This window comes from Rhinolophus sinicus, linkage group LG01 (genome assembly GCF_036562045.2).
Source record: "Rhinolophus sinicus isolate RSC01 linkage group LG01, ASM3656204v1, whole genome shotgun sequence".
Classification (NCBI taxonomy): Eukaryota; Metazoa; Chordata; class Mammalia; order Chiroptera; family Rhinolophidae; genus Rhinolophus; species Rhinolophus sinicus.
Window position 1 is genome coordinate 171,769,059 of NC_133751.1, and position 20,805 is coordinate 171,789,863.

The 20,805-nt window shown below is 41.5% G+C and overlaps 1 protein-coding gene across 6 annotated transcripts in view; it reads right to left on the reverse strand.

Annotated features, from left to right (window-relative positions):
• Window positions 1-721: 721 nt before the first annotated feature.
• Window positions 722-20,805, reverse strand: part of STAT1 (signal transducer and activator of transcription 1) — a 38,055-nt gene continuing 17,971 nt past the window's right edge. For all 6 annotated transcript variants that reach the window (XM_074339284.1, XM_019740725.2, XM_019740724.2 and 3 more), the window contains 15 exons: window positions 20,283-20,375; window positions 18,943-19,002; window positions 16,857-16,886; window positions 16,660-16,753; window positions 15,454-15,495; window positions 14,103-14,186; window positions 13,568-13,666; window positions 12,354-12,489; window positions 10,949-10,998; window positions 10,161-10,255; window positions 9,236-9,381; window positions 7,483-7,668; window positions 6,406-6,481; window positions 5,525-5,627; window positions 722-1,867 (listed from right to left, as the gene is read on the reverse strand). In XM_074339284.1, coding sequence (XP_074195385.1) covers window positions 1,853-1,867; window positions 5,525-5,627; window positions 6,406-6,481; window positions 7,483-7,668; window positions 9,236-9,381; window positions 10,161-10,255; window positions 10,949-10,998; window positions 12,354-12,489; window positions 13,568-13,666; window positions 14,103-14,186; window positions 15,454-15,495; window positions 16,660-16,753; window positions 16,857-16,886; window positions 18,943-19,002; window positions 20,283-20,375 — 1,309 coding nt within the window. In that variant the 3' untranslated portion in view covers window positions 722-1,852. The remainder of the gene's footprint in view (window positions 1,868-5,524; window positions 5,628-6,405; window positions 6,482-7,482; window positions 7,669-9,235; window positions 9,382-10,160; window positions 10,256-10,948; window positions 10,999-12,353; window positions 12,490-13,567; window positions 13,667-14,102; window positions 14,187-15,453; window positions 15,496-16,659; window positions 16,754-16,856; window positions 16,887-18,942; window positions 19,003-20,282; window positions 20,376-20,805) is intronic.

Below are 20,805 nucleotides of genomic sequence, written 5' to 3' on the forward strand. Positions count from 1 at the left end.
CTCTTCCACTGACCTATCTTAATCTGCAACAGCAATTCTGGTGATAAGCAGGGTAAGAAAGGGCAACAGTCAGGAATATGGTGTTATTAATCTTATTATAAAATAAGAACTGACATGTTTATGTTTAATCATGAATTTTAAAAATGAGAAAAACACCAGACGTATACTTAATGCCAGTAACTTTTAAAATCTTTACACCAAATGCTATTAAGCATTTTAATACTTCTGAAAAGTAAAGAGAGTCTCTTGGCTAGTGCAGTAAAATGAAACCATGCCAAATCATTCTCAAAGGGCAAAAATATACCAAATAAACACCAGGAATTAGAAACAGTATTTTGTTCATGTTGTCTTCTTGGTTCCTTTATCATTTCAATTTCAAAAGTCAATGCAAACCCAGTAAGGTCATGCCATCTTATGTAAAAACTGAGAGGAGGCTTTCATGTGTGTTCAGTACAAAGGACCATGTGCATCTTATAGTTAATACAATCCATATATGTTAGCTTTAATTTTAAAATAGACACAGTAATATAATGGTGGTGACAGTGGGAAAATAAGATGCAGCTACAAAGACAGCAGGCTGAGTGTTGTGTGGAAGAACCCTGTCAAAGCCATCCCCCTACACCACTTCTCTGTGCCAGTACTAACGAAGGAAGAAGGTAAGGAACAACACACTTCACAAAACACCATCAGTCAAAAAGGGGTCTAGAAAAAGCACAGGAGATAATGCAACAATCTGCAAATGTATTTGTCAGAGAAACACATTTATAAGTGAAAAACATGCAATTCTCAATGCAGTTACACAGGATGAGTTTTCAAATTATTTGATTCTCATATTATTTCTGGCTCATGATTTTTCAGTTACTATTTTTTCTTCTCAATTTGAAAATCTTACGACTAGACTAAATACCAGCTGATAACAATAAAGACAAATTAACCCATTTAAGAACGTGAATTAAATTTTGAATTTGTCTACATCTATGATTAATTTCAACTTTTTGAAAAATAATAGGATTTGCCTCGAGAGAGCTGTCGTTAATAGACTGGCTCCCTTGATAGAACTATGAAGACAATTTCATTTCCTAGTGACCATGATGAAGTAAACTATATTCAGCTTTGGATATTCAAGTTTAAGCAGAAAATCCTACTGCTAAATTTGGAAAATGTACTTCCTTCTATTGATATTAGCCAGTATCATAAAGCCGTAACAAACAGAAAAGCTACTTCTCCCAAGAGAGAGAATTTAGCTTTAAATGGCCAAAGTAGAAGATATAATAAAATACAGACCACACCGTTTGTCCCCTGCCCAGATACAGGATGGGTACCTTTGATAAAGAGTTATATAGTTCTAGAGAAACATAGCTTTAAACTATTTCACAGGTAAACCAATGGAAAACTTCCAGCCATATTTAAAACAGAACAGATAAAGATTCTCCAGAACAGAAATCTGCCAATCCTATATGAAGAAGTTCCCTAAACAACCGATCCAACAGCCTATTAACAAGTGAGCACTGACGTGATGCAGAGCACTTGCTAGATGCTGCTAAACTTCTGACCTTTCCCCACGCTCTCATTCTAGCAGTCCTGTTCTTTTGGGTGTATCTGGATGTTTTTCATTTGCAAAACCCACTCTGTGGAGAGGGCCTTTCAATTTTACCTTTAATTAGATGCGTGAAACCCTCCAGAGTAACAGATGTTTCTGAATTAGGGAAAAATCCACTTGCTATCAACAGGTTGCAGCAAATTTGTTGGCCTTTCATTTCCCTAGAAACACAGGATGTGAAGGAACAGAACAGCAGGAGGGAATCACAGGGAAGGAAAGATGTCGCCAGAGAAGAGGAGAAAAATTCATGCTCTATACTGCGTTCATCTGTAAAAAGACAAAACGTGGTTAAGTTTATTACACTGATTTTGTAAAATGCAGATTCATATATTTAACACTGTTTGTCTGTTCAACAACAGAGTAGTAGGAAGACACTTCCAATAGCAAATAACCACCATGGAATTAGAGAGCCTCAGCATGTGCTGTCATTTTTCCTGGACTAATCAAGACCTTCTATATTCTCTTAAGCTGATGAATTATTACTCTGCAGCCTGCTGGCTTAGTTCTGTTGATTCATCCAGGCTGCATGAAGCTTTGTGCTGTTATTCAAGTCTGGGGACAGAGCAACGTGGCAAGTCTGCTCATGCAAAACAAGGGCGAGGCAATGCTGAGTTGTATGCCAGAGGGAGAGACGTGGGAGAAATGATGAATTTTCCTTAAAGGCCACTCAGTAGGAATAATAACTGAATGTCTTTTAGGTATGGCTGGAGAAGTAGAATCACTAGGAGTCCCCAGCAGTGCCTCCTGCCCGGCTGCCTGGAATGGGGCACCTTGCAGGCAGTGAACGCCAAAGAATGCCAGCCTGCACTGACTTCCGATCTCACTGCCATGGGGGGCTCTCCCTGCAAACCAGGTGCTCTCGACCAGGGAGGAGTCTGTCCGCCGGCAGTCATGACTGGGTGTGGGGCTATGTGTGCTATGGGAATCTAGTGAGTAGAGGCCAGAGATGCTGCTAAACATTCTACAATGCACAGGATAGTCCCACACACACAGAATTAGTCAGCTCCAAATACCAATAGAAACACAGTACTTGCATGACAAGCCTCTTGAGAACGGAGTCCGTTTTTTTTAATCCCAAGTACTCAATAGTGGATGGTGCATAGTGGGCTCTTAGGAAAATTGTTTTGGATGAAAAGCACAATGAAGGTTTTTCCCTGTGTTTCAGAGTGGCTGACACTAAAAATATGTGGTTAAAGTCGTGGACTTGGAGAAGGAGAGGGAGAGAGAAAGCCTGGATGCAAATGCTATCACTGTCTCTCAGCAGCGGTGTGACATGGCACATGAACTAACCTCTGTCAACCGCAAGGTCCTCATCTGTTCAAAGGAGGCTAATAGCAGCTAGTAGAGAGATCTAGTGAAAGGACTGTGTTAGATAACGTATGTAGAATGTCTAGTATGGTACGTGGAAAATAGCACACAATAAATGTTCCTGTTACCAGCTTTGACCAAAGGCCTCTAGGAGAGTAAACTGGTTTTCATATCATCCCAGGGGAAAAAGCTGACTGTACAGGAAATCCAGACTAAACAAATCAAGTCATGCTGCAGAAAACACTGGTGCTCTGTCTCTCTTGGACAATTTCCCGAGGAGCGTGGGGCCCTCCTGAGGCAGCAGTCAGCCTCAGGGTCACCCTAGTCCAGAGCAGCGACCTCTAGACATGACTGAAAACAGCCAGTTCTGAGAGGTAATTCTATGTCGGAGCGTATGTCCCAATTCCATGGTAAAGGTAAACCATGGACAGTCAAGGTGGAGTCCACCCAATTTGGAGACTAATCCAACTTTTAATTCATCTAACCAGTACCGTGCCCAAATTACAGCCTCTTTTAGCTCTTTAAGTATCCTATGGCTTTAATCTGGAGGGATGTGTGTGTGTGTGTATGTGTGTGTGTGTGTCTACATTTTTATTTTGTTCTACAAATGAAATGAATTAAATCAGCTGGAATGGAATGGAATGGCGACGGGGAATCCAGAGACCCAAAACCATTTCCTGGCATTTATTTAGAGTATTCAAACTGCTCTGACAGCATTATTCTGAGAACACAGAAAAAGCAATCACTCTGCTTGCACAGATGGAGGGAACTAATCCATCCTATTTTCTCAAGGTCACAGGGAATAATGGTGATGACAGAGTTAGAACTCTGATGTCCAAATCCAAAACACAGGCCTCTCACCCGAAGGCCACACTGCCTTTGTCATAATAAACCAGAATAAAACGTACTCAGTTCTGTGCAAACAGCCTCTCTAGGGTGCATGTTTTGAATAAGATCAGTTAGCTTTCTCTGGGAGATAACCCAGGATACTGAACAAGAGCAGGCACTCTAGAAACACACCGAGTGGCTTCAAATATTCGTTCCATCACTTACTGTTTGATCTTAGACAAGTTATATAATATTTTTGCGGGGGGAGGGTGAGAGGGGCTCTTTTTCCATACCTGCAAACATGGGAATAGAAATAATACCTAACACAGAAGACTGTTGTGAGGACTGAATAAGCTACCACTTGTGGAGTGGCTGGTACACACAGTAAGTGCGTAGTAAGTGTCCCCTACTAATGGTGGTGATGGTGACAAGGTGACTGGCTCAGGAATAACAAAGTTGTTGTAAAAGAAGATCAGCCCATTTTCTGGCCCATCAATCTATCTGACATATTCTGAATAGGCATTATATTTATGCCATTTTTGTGTCAGGCTTAGAAATGATGCTTTACAGCAGAGTCGGGGGGGCTACATTCTGCTGAGGATGCAACTTTACCCACGTAAGAGGTTCATTCTACACTTGTTAACAGGAACAGAACTGTTTTGCTATTACATGACCTAAGCATTTTTCTAAGTGATATTTTTTATCCTCTACAATCAATAAGGTCTAAGAAAGGACATTCAAGATTTTAGCTTGTGTTTCTTCAAGTGAAGAAAAAGGACGAAGAAAAAAGTCACACACCAGAAGCTTGACTGTAAGTGGCTATTACTGATGTCATATAAATGCATTCCCTGAACACGTGGCTCTGTGACCCTGGATGTTTGAAGAGCAACCCCCTCTCCCTCTCCTTTCTCTGTCGTCTTCCTCGCTCATTACCGAACACCAGGCACCAGGCCAGGTACACAGTGATGAAGAAAGGCCAGTAATGACTCAAAAAGGAAGTTTTTAAGCATTAAACAATTTTTTTAAAAAATCAACTGGAATAGCTTCACGTGGAAAAGGGCTTAAAACAGCATCAGCACAAATCAAACCAACCAAAAAAAAAACACACACAAAAATCTTTAAGAGGAAGGATTTCAGGCTGACAGACAGGCAATGCTATTGGATATACTGAAAAACATTCTCCTAAAGGAAGATTCACTGTTTTGTACGAAATGCTGTTCCTGTTCCTAGCAGGACACTCATTAACTGTTTCACTCTTGGAACCTTAACTCTTGGCAAGTCCTTCCCAGCTCCAGGTGCTAGCAGTACCAATTAGTTCTCAAACATAATGCAGGTGAAATTGTTTCATTACTGCTAGCTGAGTCTCTATATAATGATTGTAATTACCAAGCATTAGTCCCCTCCCTTCCTAAAAATAACACTCCTTCATCCAGACACAGCACTGAAATAACAGGACAAAAGAAAACATTTTCTTATCAGAGAAATCTTAGTTCCTTAATTTTATGAAATTTCTACATGGATGTCAAAGCGCAGAGGGGGATCTTTTAAATATTTGAAATGTCACTTATTTTTTGGAAGGTGCTGAATGCCAAGAATAAAAATCCCGGTGATGATGTAGCTTGTTTAAGTACAGCAGGCTCCAACTTGTGGATAATCTAAAAACCCCGTTCTTGGTTCTACGCTCCTCCTGGTATCTTACAGACAGGCCCAGGGTCGGCCAGGGTGCCCCCGACCCCCGCCTCAGAGAGCACACAGCGTGAGTTGAGAACACCCCAGTGTGGTACTCACCATAGTGTCAAATTCTACAGGACCCAAACTCCGAGACACCTCATCAAACTCCTCAGGAGACATGGGGAGAAGGTTGTCTGTGGTCTGAAGTCGAGAAGGGTGACTAAAATGGGGAGAAAGGAAAAGGAAATATTAACACCTAGATTAGGAAAACAGATAACGGGAGGTTCCGGTCCCCAGCCCGGCCCCTTGAGCCAGACTGGACAGCCAGACAAGAACCTGTGCCGCTTCTGCCTCGTCAACCCTGGGTGCGAGTGTGTGCAGTGTCACCCTGAGACGCCAATGCCTCAGGGCTTACCCTGGCCCGAGAAGCACCAGAGAAATGTCTGGGGAGTCCCTCATCCCTACCTTGAGGTGTGTATGCAGATAAAGCTGCTCCAGAGTGTTTTTACATGAAGGCTACATCCATTCACCCCAAGACAGTTCTGCAGGCCAAATAACTGAAAATGACTTTTCCAAATTTTTTTCTACCTTTTATAAAATGAAACAACAAAATAAAAGCAAGCGGAAAAAAAAAAATGTATCTCAATCATTACTTTGGCCTTTTCTAGATTGAAAAGAACTACTTTCCCACTCTGATCAATTTTTGTTCATTTTATTCACACTTTTTCAAAGTATCAGTTTGGGGAGCATTTATATACTTTAAATACAACTTTGGGGTTTTTTTTGTTGTTTTGTTTTGTTTTTTCATAAAGGCAGTAAAATGCTGATAGGCAGTGACACCAGGATCTCTAATTAGGATCTTTCCAACAAGTCCAGCTGTGATGGCGGCGGCTGCAATTACCATGGGACAGCAGAGTGCAAGCATCTCCAACAGGCCCCAGCTAAGAGCAGGGCTGGCTCGAGGCTCTTAAACATGGCACTCTTCTGTGTTCACTTACACTTCAGACACAGAAATCAATTCAGTCTTGATGTATCCGGTTCCCTTAGGGCCATCAAGTTCCATGGGTTCTGGTGCTAGAAACAAACACAACGTGTACACTTTCCATTAGCAGAAATTACAATAAGAACCATCAACTTTCTCTCCGATCAAAATTTTACTGTTTTTCTTGATTGTCAAGGTAGGGTCCTGTCACTTTCAGGGGTTATTGTCCCCCTGCCTGAGTCACCTGAAATTCTGGCGGGAATGCAGTAATAACTAGAATCAAAGAAGAGGAGAGTTTACTACCAAAGTCAAGCTAAGTGGCTCTCTTTCCAAGGCTTGAAAGCCTACAGAAGGTGGAGCCCAAAATATGCGAAGCTGTTATCAGGTTTAGTGGTCTTAGCCTGGTTGGTGTAATGTACACAGCTGTCCAGGTAAGCTGGGAGCATCTTCTCCCCAAAGTAGTTGTGCTAATATTGAGATTTCTGATTCTGAAAAATAATTAGCTTGATTTGGCATGGTCCAAACCAGACTAGTCTAACTTGCACAACTTTCTCAAATGCAATTCAGCGAAAACTGAGAAGCAGGAGACCTGTGTTCGAAGCCTAGGTCTGCCCTTAAAAATCATCACTAGTAAAACATGGTCTAATAATTTATTGGGTCACCCTGAATGAACCACTGTACTTCTGCTGGGCCTCAGTTTTCTCAATTATAATAGGAGCAGGCTGGCATAAATCAGTTGGCCATGATGGTCCTATCTTTTACCCCATTCCATGTAGAAAAAGTAATAATGTAACAAGTACATAAGACCAGAAACGAACTTTTCTAATACTCCTAAAATAAGAAATCATTTACTCTTTCTTACCAGCTGTATCAGGCCAAATAATGTATCATGTTTCAACTGTGCTGTGTTTATACCATTTTTTTCAAAGCCTGCTTTTACCAATTCGAAAGAAAGTGGGTTGATGACACAGCATGGGTGGGGTTTGTGCTGGCACCTTGCATTTGTAGGAAGGTAGGGGTAGTGTGTGTGATTAAACCCTGTCTCCAGAAAACCTTTGGATAATGATAAAAGGAGAACACAACCACCACGTACCTTCCTTTGGCCTGGAGTAATATTTTCCAAAGGCATGATCTTTATCAATATTTGGATACAGATACTTCAGGGGATTCTCTGGAATATTTTCAGCAGCCATGACTTTGTAATTGCGAATAATATCCGGGAAAGTAACAGCAGAAAGCTCTTTCTTCGTGTAGGGTTCAACCGCATGGAAGTCAGGTTCTAAAAAGAAGAAAAGCGAAGTGAGTCCCATGGAATATCACAAAACAATAAAGAAGAAAAACAAAACACTGCAGAGTTGATGGATTTGAGAGAACCTGGTAAAAACTAATCATAATGTAGGAGTTACAACACAGTACTATTTTGTTTCTAAATAAATTATAGTCCTTTCTTAAAAACAGGAAAAATGAAGGCAGACATTACTATCGACACTGCTTGTCATTATTGCCTTAGATTTGCAAATCGAGCCAAAAGAAGTTTATTAAACACCTTCAAAAGCATGCATCTTCAATGATGTGCTACCCACAAGCAGATAAACAACTAATTCCTAATTGGGTCATCTTGGCTCAAGCCAGAGATTAAGGGTACTGAAAGATAAGCTCACTTTATTTTTCTTTTCATTTTGAAAAGTAAAAATTTTTATTAAAATAAACGATGACAATACATGGAAACAACTTTTTAAAACAAACAAAAAAGATCCCACTTGCTAATTTTTTCTCTAATCTTTATTGTAAGAAACCACAGTTTAAGTCACTCCTGGTCTCATTCCTCCCAGACCTCATGTGAATTGTGCTTCCTTAAGTGATTGGAGATCTCATTTTTGGGCACACACACCCCAGAAGCTGCTGTTCAGGTTCCCTGGGGACTCTGCCCTAGAAGTTCAGAAAACGCTGGCATCCTAAAACTTTGTAGCTGGCACTGCCGTGCTTAAACTTTCTGGTTGCCAAAAGTTCTCTTCATCTTTGCCCGGTTGGCCCTCTCCATCTCTCAGCTAGTTCAGAAAAGAACTACTGGGGGTGAAAAAGAAAAGGGCAGTATCTAATATCTACTGTCCATACTAGCTCTAATCCCAGCTCTCCTGTTTTTTTAAGCAGAAGAAAATAATAAAAAGAACAAGAATAGTATGCCATCTTTTTGCATCTTCCCACCGAAAGCATAAATGTCCCTGGAATACACCAGTCCTTCAAACAGAGCAAACTACAAGCAACAATGAAAAGGAACCAGTTTGTCTTTATTGTTCTCTCATGTCCACTGTTCGGCCTCCTCCTCAGAAACCTGTTTCATAATGTTAAGGTTTTAGGAATTTTTTTAGCCATGGATTCATTGGGTTAAATAGAAACCCAAAATAGCACAAAGACACACTTCCGACTGCTCTGTTTGAAGGCAGGGTAGAGGCTGCACCCAGTCCCCAGGATGGCCCGAGTCTGCCCTTCCCACGGGACAGCCCTCAGTGAGGCTGGAGGCTTATGCTTGTGCACAATGGGCTTCCTCCCAAGAGCTCGTTGTCAGTCACACCGCCCCACATCTTTTGTCTACAGATAAAGGAAAGAATGTGGCCTTGTCACTTAAAAACCATCATTTACACAGTATACAATATGTTCCAGGCAATGCAGCACAAATATTCAAGGTGATGTATTAAATCCTATCTGAAAGGCTCAGTCGGGGTAAGTATAGGATCTGTGATTTTATGTCAAAAGCTCATTATTTGTACGAGTTGATTTACAGTGATGAAGAAGGGCTTTCGCACACATGGTTCGAATCGGTTGTGTGTGCAGGTGCCTTCACTTACCACCTCCACTCTGGGACCGTTCCACCCACGTGAACGTGATGGCCCCTTCCCGGCAGCTCTCACTGAACCGCAGCAGGAATGTCCCAGGTTGCTGGTCCTTCAACAGAGCACGTTCACGCTCCTTACTGATGAAGCCCATGATACACCTGGATGTGGAAAGGGATGGACAGAGGAATTGTGAGGTTCAGTCATGATTTTAATTTTCACGTTAATTTACAAATCAAAATGACTAGAACTTGACAGAAGAACGCAGGATAAAAATGGATGGACTATTTTAGATGTTTTAAAATCTGTTCAATTGACACTTCAGGAAGCATTTTATGTAGACATACATATATACACTGAAGTCCAAAAACAATCATTAACATGGTGCCAGGAGGACGCTACAGATGATAAATACTTGCTGGATTACTGAGCCTTTTATTTTCACTTGATGATTTTAAAGGCCAGGAAAATGTCTGAATGTATGTATCTTTTACACTGGAGAGAAGGCTCAGACAATACGTTCTCACATTCTAGCACTTTTGATCAAGTTAAAGCCTTTGCTGAAATACCAACTAACCCAGGGAATAAGTTAGATAGAAACAATTTACTGAGTTAAAGTTTTTTCTTCCTTCCTTGGAGCAACCGAGTAGGTACTCAAAAAACTGTTGTGGAATGAATGAATGTATGAATGGCAGAGTTTTTCAAATTCAGCTTTGAAAATACTCATACATCTACTATGAAAGTGTAAGTTTAATCTGAAAGTATAAGTTTAATTATCATGAAGTTCTGAAGGGACAGCCTGTAAACCTCCACTTCTGTGAGATGCAGACAAGTCTTGGCAAATAATGAAGTCTGTCTGGGTCAGGACTGTCTAAGCCATGCAATAGGGGAGGGTGTGCTACAACTATGTTTCAAAATTACGTCTATCAATAGCCCTTACCCATCATTCCAGAGAGACAGAAGGTGTTTTTTAATGAGTTCAAGGATGCTTTCAATCCAAAGCCAGAAAGAAAAATTTTTATCATTTATGTTTTCCTGCAAGTAAATAAGTGCACATATTAAGAACAAGAAAATCCTAATAGTGACTTACCATGCCTCCTCCCACCATCAAATTTTAATTTGCAAATTATACCCAGCTACCAGAGCCAGAGCCATCCCTCCCCTCTTACTGGCATCCAGACACCAAGCTCTCCATTTCCTGGGAGGCCTCTGCTTCCCTCTGCAAACAGTAGCCAGCCAGCCAGGGAATGACCTCCAGGGAGAATCACAAAACAAAAGCTGCCCTCGCACTAGTAAATTCTAGTAGCGCAAAGCTCATCAACACTGTCTGGTGACCTCAGCGGGGCCTAGTTTTCCTTCTGACGGATCCCCCTGCTTGAGCTGGCTGGGGGAACTCATCTGCCTGCCAGGCTGTCCACGCCAGCATGGAGCACACATTTCTCATGGACAGGGCTAAAATGCTGCCAAAGGGGCCGGTGTGAACGAACAGAAGACTCATTTTGGATATGAAAGAATGTTATCACCCAGGCAGGCGCTTCCTGTCAGACTCACACTTGGAGACCAACCTGCTGTGCGAAAGGAAAGTAAACAACTTGCCCTAGGGGTTCCATGGATGAGAGGCGCGTGCCAAAATAAGCACATAGTTAAGAACTACCACAATCAGAAATACGAGAACTTCAGCAGACAGTGAAAAAGACTAGGAGAGGATAAAACCCAGACAGGACCCACCTTACAGAACCGCGTCCATGGAATAAGACCATCGGGGCCAGCATTAGGACCTAAACAAACAGAAATAATCTTTTTCAGGAAACAGAAATTGATTCTGAAGCCCTGGCTGGACTGATGGCTCTTGAATTTGCTCTCAAAGAAAAGAGCCAACATCCAACAAAGGAAGGTTTATGTACATGGTTTCAGGTACATTAATGCTAATTAATAGCGCTTTCTGGAGAAGCTTCAGTGTGGTCCGTCCTTGTGCAATATGTTTTCCCACTGCCTCCCTCTCCTTCCTCAAGTCTCCTCCCCCCCGTTGACTCTAAAGAGGGGTTTTATTTTGTTTTTTTATTCTAACTGAGACCAAGATCACTCCTAGGTGACCTATTTAACTGACTTGACTTTACAAGCTTATTTTAGATATTAAGTAGGCATTTCCCTCAGTGCTCCTCCAAACAGCACGTGGGCTCAGGGAGGTCGAGAAAAATGAGAGAGGGGAAGGAAGCCTAGGGGTTATTAGCTACACAATTAAAGCAGTCCAGGCCATAAGAGGCGGTGAGCCCATCATCTCTCCTCAAAGAGAACCACAAAGAAGCCATGACAAGCAAAAGAGAGATCTTTCTTAATTCTCCCCAAATAAGGAGAATTAATTAAATAGCACAAGACCTCCACGGTGACATCTACATGGCAAAGAGAAGGTACTGCTGCAAGCCATTGGGTTAGGGAGAGCCTCCTGGGGTTTGCAATTTATGCAGTTCTGCCATACAAAACGCAAATCTAAAAAAAAGTTGCCGGTGGATTTTTAAAGAAATAGTGCACATACTCTCACTCATTGAAGACGTGACCTTGAGACTAGCAGTCTTTGACTTGCTTAGCGTGGAAGACTAATAAATCCATGGCATTAGCTACTGAAAGGGAATTATCTATCATGGTTGGGACCATGTCCAATCAGGCAAAACTGCTAATCCAGGGGTGTCCTGATGTGGACAGTGTCTCCTTTACCTGGCCACTTGAGTGCCTTCTGAGTGCAGTGGGCAGCCCCAGGACCTTAATCTTACCATGCTGGGGACTTAATTTTTTCTCCCCAAGATTACAAAAACTTCATCTTGCTCATCAAAAAACTTATTTTAGCCACAAGTAACACACTTGACATAATTCAAAAATCTTTCTCTTAGGAACCCTGCTCAGAAATATTAATATGAGATAAGGGGGAAATGTTTCATTTAAATCTTTTATCAGGTCTAGATCCCTTTCCAAGGTGAGTTATAATGCTCACTTAACTATACAATAAGCTGGAAAAGCCAACAGAATTTAACATTCTTCTTCCTTGAACAAAATAGAGAACAAAGAGGGGAAAGGAGCACGTAGAGATATTTTCATGAATTTCCAATTTTATATACATAACAAGTGAATAGGCTCATACCAAGAAGTTTCTCTCCCAGCATGCTCAGTTGGTCCACACTGAGACCTCTTTTGGTGACAGATGAAAACTGCCAACTCAGCACCTCCGAAAGCTGAGCCCATCGTGCACAAGGTGGGTTCAGGAAGAAGGACAGATTCTAGAAAGGAAACACCCAAAAGCTAAGGGTTACCGAAGGACCTCCAGTCACAAGCGAGGCACTAAAACATGGACTTGTCCCCAAGTTCAGTTCCAGTTTCTGTGACACACGAGTTTTCCCAGTAGCAGAGAAATAGTCGATTCTCATTAGTTGTGAATTCATCTTCTCCCAAAATTTACTTGTAACTCCAAAATCAATACTCAGGGCACCTTTGCACTCATTATTTATGGTCATGGCCACACACTAAGTGGTGAAAAATCTGAGTCACCCAACATGTATGTTTCCAGTTGAGGTCAAACAAAACGGGACTCTGTCTTCTTGTTTCATCTTTCATACAATAAATAGGCTCCATTTCAAGGTCTACTTAAATAGTGCCATTTTTTCCTGCATTTTTGTGTTGTTTTGTTGATTTCATTGTTTAAAATGTTCCCCAAGTGTCGTGTTGAAAGGCTGTCTGATGTTCCTCGTGCAAGAAGGCTGTGAGGTGCCTCAAGAATATACAGGTGTTAGACAGGCTTTGTTTGGGCCCAAGTTACAGTGATGTCGGTCATGAGTTTGGTGTTAATGATCAACAAATATATTAGCTAAAGTATCTTTAAACAGACACGCACATAAACGAGGTTATGTATCAACAAAAAGTTGTAACCAGCGGCTTGGAGAAATCAAATGCCTTATTTGGGGTTCAATATTTGTTAAATCAGTGTTCACAGTGACTAAAAGACCTAAGTACAGTGAATAATGAGAATCAACTAGAATTAATCACACTCTAAAAATGGAGCATGCTTAGCAGATGTATACATTTTACCTAAATAATAATAAAGGTTCTCTTCCATAATAAAAGTTATATTAAATCATCTATTGTCTGAGCTTATTCACATAAGAGGAAAATCCTAATTCTCATATCTAACACATACACATGCTTTACTTTTCCAGAATTACCCATGATCCTTGGCAATGCCACTTGAGTTATATCACTTGTTCCTCAATATGTGGCCTGTAAGGGCTCTTTGGATACGCAGAAGCTAGAGCACACATCTTTGGTAACCCTCTGTTATGAAAGCAGACGTGTTTTCCATACCCTGGGTTCTGTCACCAGCATGTTGTACCACAGGATGGAAGCCCAGCCACTTGGAAGCTGACTGACGTTGGAGATCACCACGATGGGCAGAGACGTCGTCTAAAAGAGGATGAAGACTTTGAAATCATCTGAATCAAAGAATTATCACCTTCGGACCACTGTGCAGCCTCAAAACTAAGCGAGGGATTATTTGTAAATTTGCACATACTTTCTACTTGAAAATTGAAACTGTAAAGTTATATTCTTTTGTTCAGTTTTTTTGATATACCTTTCAGTCAAGAAATGAGTCTCAATGCGTCACATAAAAACCAACAGGATATCATCTCAACTGTAACACATAGCTTACAGAATGTGGAGGTTAATTCAATTATGTAGCTTTGTGAATCATTAAATTAAAAATATTAGCTGAAACATATCATCGTGTTTTAGCAATTAGGTAAATATCTCTAACACAAAAATTGAGAAATAAAAATACATGTAACAATTAAAGGAAAAATGAATCAAGTTTTCCATATGTGGGCCATGTAAGTCTTACCTCAAGGTCAATGACCAAACCCGGCTGACACAGCTGGGTTTCAAAACTAAGGGAGTGAAGCTCTTCAGTAACGACGAGAGGGCCCTTAAAAGAGAAAGGGGGAGAAAAAGGAATATAGTGATCCATTCACGGATCCTGCTACTTCTAAGAACCTAATGAGCCCTGCAACAGGCTGCAGAAAGCCTGAGCCCAACCCCCTGCAATTCAGAAGAAGATTCCAATTTTCAGTAATCTGTCCCAGATTTAATTATTGTGACTATCTCAGTGTTCTCTCAAAGACAAGATTTCGGAAATTATGGCAAGGGCTATGGGTTAAGGGAAAGCAATGTAGAAAGGAGAGTAGCAACTTCTACTGGGTTTATTTGTAACCTAAGACTTCCTGGCCCTCAGCCCCTCTCTGCCCACCACAGCCCCACCTGGCGTGAGCTGGGCACCTCCGGCACACAGGGGACTGGGAAGTGCACACACATTCCAGGCGTGATTATATACTGGAAGGGCTCATTTGCATAAGCCTGGTGAGTCATAAAGTGCTTTGGTTTGGGTAGAAATGTTATAGTTTTCAAAGTGTCTCCTGCGAGCATCACACAACTTAGAACCAGAGAGGTGCAGCCGCTATCCCCGTTTACAGGAGAGGAAACTCAATGAGATCACGAAGACAGCAAAGGTCCAAACCAGGGCCAGACAACAGTGAGTCTTTGCACTGCCCAGGCCGGTACCAGTCTCGCTGTACCACACGACCCCTACTGGTCGTGGTGTGGAAGGACTGCATGCTTATGTGGACCCAAGGGATGAAAACGCTCCAAACCAAAACAACTGCAGATATTCTGGCCCTGTGCAGTTCATTTTTGAATGCACCACAGACAGAAAAAATCCTCAAGGATCTGGCTCTGAAAAGGACACTGATGGAAAGAGGATGCCACTGGGTAGGGAATGTGAGGGCAGGAAAACCCTCTTGGCTCACTTGGTTTTCGGCATGGCAGTCATAAAACTGGCCTCTAGTTCCAGCTCTGACAGTAAATCCCTGTGCACCCTTAACTAAATCCTACAAATTTCCTGTGATTCAATTTCTTCACCTGTGACATGTCAGTAACACAAAAGCCCACCATCCCCGCTCCACGGGGTTGGCTGTGAGGGTCCAGTAAATTCGTGTGCGAAATCTGAAAACCCTGAAGCATGAAATCTGAGTGTTTTTCTGGTTATCACAGACATACCAAGTTCCGAACTCATTTGCTGCTTCTCCCTCCTGGGTCTGAATGCCTCTATGAGGTGTCCCGGCCCCCAGGGCACTGAACCAACCTCACTGAAAGGACCTGCTAATCAGAGACCATTCGCAACAGAGACAGACTCTTACCTCATTAGTTCTGTTGCCAGCATTTTTCTGTTCCTTCAGTTGCTATAAAACAAGAAACCATCTTAGTAAATGACACAATAATTGTCAAAGTTGCTATTTTCATTTACAAGTCAAGCCAAAGTCAGGACGTGGAAAGAAGGAAGGATATGCAATTATTGTAAGAATTCTGAACAAATGATGAATTTTGTGGATTCATGAACAGGAGTGCCTTTCCCCAGCGCCTGATACCATGTGAACACCACAGAGTTTAGAAGGATCCCAGAGAATTTTATCCTGCTCCTTTCCCCTATGAAAACTTTTCCTGAATGATTCCCCATCTCCTTCATTGGCTGATTCATGCTCCCCAGGCTCAGGGCACAGCTTCTCCTGTCCCCCAACCTCCAACCCCCGACAGAGTCTTCCAGGCTAGGCCCGGCAACTCCAGGCCCAACTAAGATTGCCCTCAAAAACACTTCAGTCCTTGAGGCTTCAAAGGAGCAACTTAGAGCCCTGAGAACAGCTGTGGACATCCTCAGACTCCTGAGTTTGAACCGAGGCTCTCACAGAAAGTCTAGCGTCCTGGCTATGATTTTGCTGGTTCAGGAGATGGTCTCCAGTGAAAAGGATACCTTGAAATTCCCCACAGGCTCTGGCCCAGAAAGAGCACAGGGCTCAGTACGGCTGGCTTCCAGGGTTTTCATGGAGGCAGGCAAGAAGGCACCATGCACCTCAAGCCTCCCCCTGGGTGTCTGCTGCCTGGTGGAACCAACCCTAGTCCTCTGAGACAACGCAGCAGAGGCAGGAGTTGTGCGAGACCACCAGGCAGGAGAATATGAAGAAGGGGCTGAGGAGACACTCCTGGGGTCTGCCACACTTAGAGAGGGGAGAAGAAACAGCCAGGACATGGGAGGAATAACAACCTTTGAGAAAATACAAGAGTCTAGAATGAGTTACCCCTGAGGTTGTAGAGGCACCAAGTGCAGATAATTTATGTGCGCACTGGTTTATGGACTATTTTACTGAGATCACTGCACCCCAGAAGAAGTATGTCTGGGAGAGAGAGCTGAAACAGAGTGAGGAATTCTGGGATAAGGAGGAGTGACTTCACTAGCACCAGCCACAAACCCTAGAAAGTGTCCTCCTAGGCTGTGCCCTCCACATCCCACTTACTGTCCAAAGTCCTAATACACCAGACACAACGTAAAAGGGGAAAACTGGTCTTCCTACCAGGTGTCGAAATTCCGCCGCCAGACTTCCATTGGTGGACTCCTCCATGTTCATCACTTTTGTATGTGTGCCCAAAATGTTGAACTTTCTGAATCTAAACAATACAGGGTAGAAACACTTAAAAGGCTTGGAACTATTAAACAAACACACAAACAAACAAACAAGATATAAAATGTAGTACAAAGTACTTTACATACCCTTTTACTGTATTTCTCTCATTCACATCTCTGCAAAAAAAAAACACCAAACATATATATAATCATATATGTGTATTTAAATTTTGAAATGAGCTTTAAGAAAAATACAAAAGTACACGTATAAATAAAAGATCAATAAAAAAATAAATCTGTACCTGTGGGTTTCTGCCCTTTTATTCACTCACTAACTCCCAACACCAGTTCTGCCAAATATTACTGTGTAATAAATTATCTGGGCCTCACATTTCTCATTTGTACAACATGCTAACATCACTAACCATACAGGATATTGTGAGGAGTAAACTAGTTAATAGGTAAAAAGAGAACATAGCACAGCCCCAATAAATGTAGAATTCAGTTATCATTATTTATTGAGCAATTATTTTGTGCAAGGCACTGTGCTAAGACCTGGGGATTCAGCAGAGAGCACTGCTCTGCTGTGAAGGAACCAAACAGATCTTCCAGGGATAGCTCAACCCGTATTTTTATTCTCTATTATCCTTGATGCTTTCATGAAAGTACCAGAATAGTTAATTATTTGGGAAAACTGTCAAGCTTAAGTTTTAAATCAGAAGTTAAAGCTCAAGAGACCCTGCATCTTATATAAACACATCACCATGTCATGTTCTGGGCAAAGTATCAGTTAGGCGTAGGCAAAGATTAGAAATCATTAGCACACTCATAGTAAAATGAGTTAGCTTCCTTTCATATCTCAACTAGAAGTTCAATGTTTTTGTGAATGACAATCACCATTAGCTATGAAAATGACCCCTTTTCCCTTGTTTGAAAAAAAAAAGGAATTTAAAATAAATGGAACAGTATGATACAAAATTGCCTTGTCAACACTAAGAAGAAAATTCAGAGCTGGAACAGTCAGAAAAGACAAAGAGCACAATCTAAAAGAGAGACTGAGCTAAAGTAGACCGTGGTAAACTGCAAAGGCCACAAAATCTTTGAGGCTCTTCCCTTCAAGAGAGAAAATGTATTTCCCTGTCCCCTGAATCTCAGCTGGCTTTGACTTGCTTTTGCCAACAGGATGAATGGGAGTGATGCTGTACAAGTTCTAAGTCTAGCCCCAACGCTGCTCCTCTTACCTATTTGGAACACAACACCGTGTGAAAACACCCAGGTAGCCTCTTTCATAGCCTCATGGAGAATGGCTCAGTTATCCCAGCTGAAACCTCAGACTGTAACCAGACCACCCAGCAACAAACAAACTAGCCCAGACCAGAAGAACCACCTATAGCCCACAGAATAAGAGAAATAATAAGTTTTGGAGTATTAAGCCACTAAGCTTTGGGATAATTTGTTATGCAGCAGAAGCTAACTGATACACAGAGAAACCAAAGATGATGGCAGGAAAGACAAAGGCACAGACTGTGTTATAAGGAAGAATATTGTTACAGGAGTGGAAAGAGACAAAAAGCCAGAGAAAAATTATTTGGATTATCATAAACAGTTTTAAAACCAATGTGTTATACAAAAGCATTAAATATGCCAAGGAATGTGGAGGCCATTTTGTTCCTTAATGTAAGTGGCGAAGTCAGTGCTAAGCATCAAGGGTCTAAAGGCAAAACGGGATGGGCCGGCTCCATTTAGACCCCTGTGCAAGATCCTGCCCATTCCTGGGCCCTACTGCCCAGAAGATACAAGGAAGGATCCAAGAGGCTCTACAAAGACCTCTTCATACCCCAAAATGCTGCCAACTTCACTCCAGAAACAATCCCACAACTGGCTGCAGAATCACTGCAGCCTGGAGGATCTTCAGCTTGTGTGTGACTAAATGCCCCTTCTCTGGGGATGGCCTAGGAGGAGGACGGTGCACCAGGTCTGGCTGCTTCAAGGCTTGATCGTTATAAACTCATACACGTAAAATATACTCATATTTTGGCTCACTGACAGCCTAAAAAGGCACAGACATACTGATACCGGCTCTAGGGGAAGTTCCCAACATCCAGAACGGGAGCTATCAATTTAAATCGCTGGGATCACTTCCAAATGGCCCCAGTGCATAAATCTGTGTTTGGTTAACAAAACCAGCATTTCAATAGTACACATATCTTAGATAATATTAAATATATCTTACTTATCAAATAAGACTTTGACTTTCAAATTATAATTCAGCTCTTGCAATTTCACCAACAGTCTGGAAAGAAAAACAAAAGTCACTATTACTTTAAAAAATTATCTATTACAATTTATTACACCAATTCCCTATCAACAAACATTTCAATAACATCCCTTCTAGTCTTGGGTCATTACAAACAAACAGAATTGACACCCTTACATGTCGACTTGGATTTTTTTTTAAGTGTATTTACAGGATAAATTCCTTGCTGTGTAGTTGCTGGACAACACTGCAACGTTACATTCTGACAGCGAGCAGCACTGATTTGACATTCTCACCCACAGTTAGTGAGGGTACCTGGCTTCCCTACATCGCCTCGCCAACAGTGGCTTTTATCAGATTTTCAATTTTTGGCCAATGATATGGGTAAAAAATAACAAACATTACCTTAATAAAATTTGTATCTAATGTTTGTCCTGTTGAAAGAAAATAAAAACTATCACCCATAATCAGGAATGAGGATCACATGTGTAATCACTCCAGGGTGGTGTGGAAAGATGGAAGGAAGGCGCACTGGGTTCCGGCATGGCCTGTTCTGCTGAGCTGGAGGCCGTGGAAGCAGCTCCGCCAGTCTCTGGTCTGCTCCGTTCAGTGGAGCAGGCGGATGGCATTAGATTTCTAGTGCCCCTTCCAGCTATGAGTTCTAGGGCCCTGCGAGTGCTTGAGTGTGACTGTAACACCCGGCAGCCAGGAGGCTGCCCCCTGAGCAGCAGCACTGAGAAGCACCCACAAAATGGGACTAGGGAAAATACTGAAGGCAAGTGCAGCTCTTCAGAGTCGAGGGGCTCATCTGCAGAGGAACAGCTAAATGAATGTAGCCATTTGAGAGAAAAAAATAAAGCCTTACATTCCCATGTGGAAACATTTCTATAGTTTACTATCAAGGAGAAAAACAAGCTGCAAAGCAATATATCTAGTAGAACCCTGGTTTTTAAACATGAAATATTGTATGTCATGTAAATTTGTGTGCATATGTGTGTGTCTGTGTTTAAAATATAACATATATGTACACACAAGTATATATGCACAAATAAATATAAAGACATATTTATATATTTGTGTAGACACGGACAAAATTCTGGGAGGACTGAATTTACAACTGGAGAAAAACAAGATGTGTTTGTGTATATACATATACACCTGTTTTATTTCTATTTTGAATATGAAAGACTCAGATATTCTAAATAAGAATTCATATTAAAATGCCCACTGTAAAATTGTTCCCTTTAAAGCATATAACAGTGTTGTGAAAGTGCAAACAATGTAATAGGAGGCCTAGGGGGTTATTTCCTTATTACCTCAGCTTCACCGTGAATTGTACGCCAGTCTTCAAGACCAGTGGTCTCTGAGGATGAGTTGGCATGCAGGGCTGTCTTTCCACCACAAATGAGCTGTAAATACCCAGCAAAGTGAAGATAAATTAGCGTTTCCATTAAGGTTGAGGCAGTAAAAAATTATTTTCCCTTAAGAGGAAAGGGGGACAAACTTAAAAATAGTTTGAAAGATTCTAATAAGTGGGATGACTAAAGTGAGGTTTTTCTAGTTTGTCAGTAAAGAAATCCCAAAATCTAATTTGCACTCAACAAAAACGGAGTAATTATAGTGACCTGTGATACTCTTCAACAATGAAAACCCTGAATTAGATTATGGTCATTTACAAATCTGCATCAAGAATCAAATTTGCTCCCTAAAACCCAAGTAAATACCCTTGATTATTTCAAAATCCAACATCTAGGCATTCTTATCTGGACAGTAACCACAGGGAACCAAAGACATTTTTATTATGTAAAGTTAGCATAAAAAAACTTTGCAATATGAACT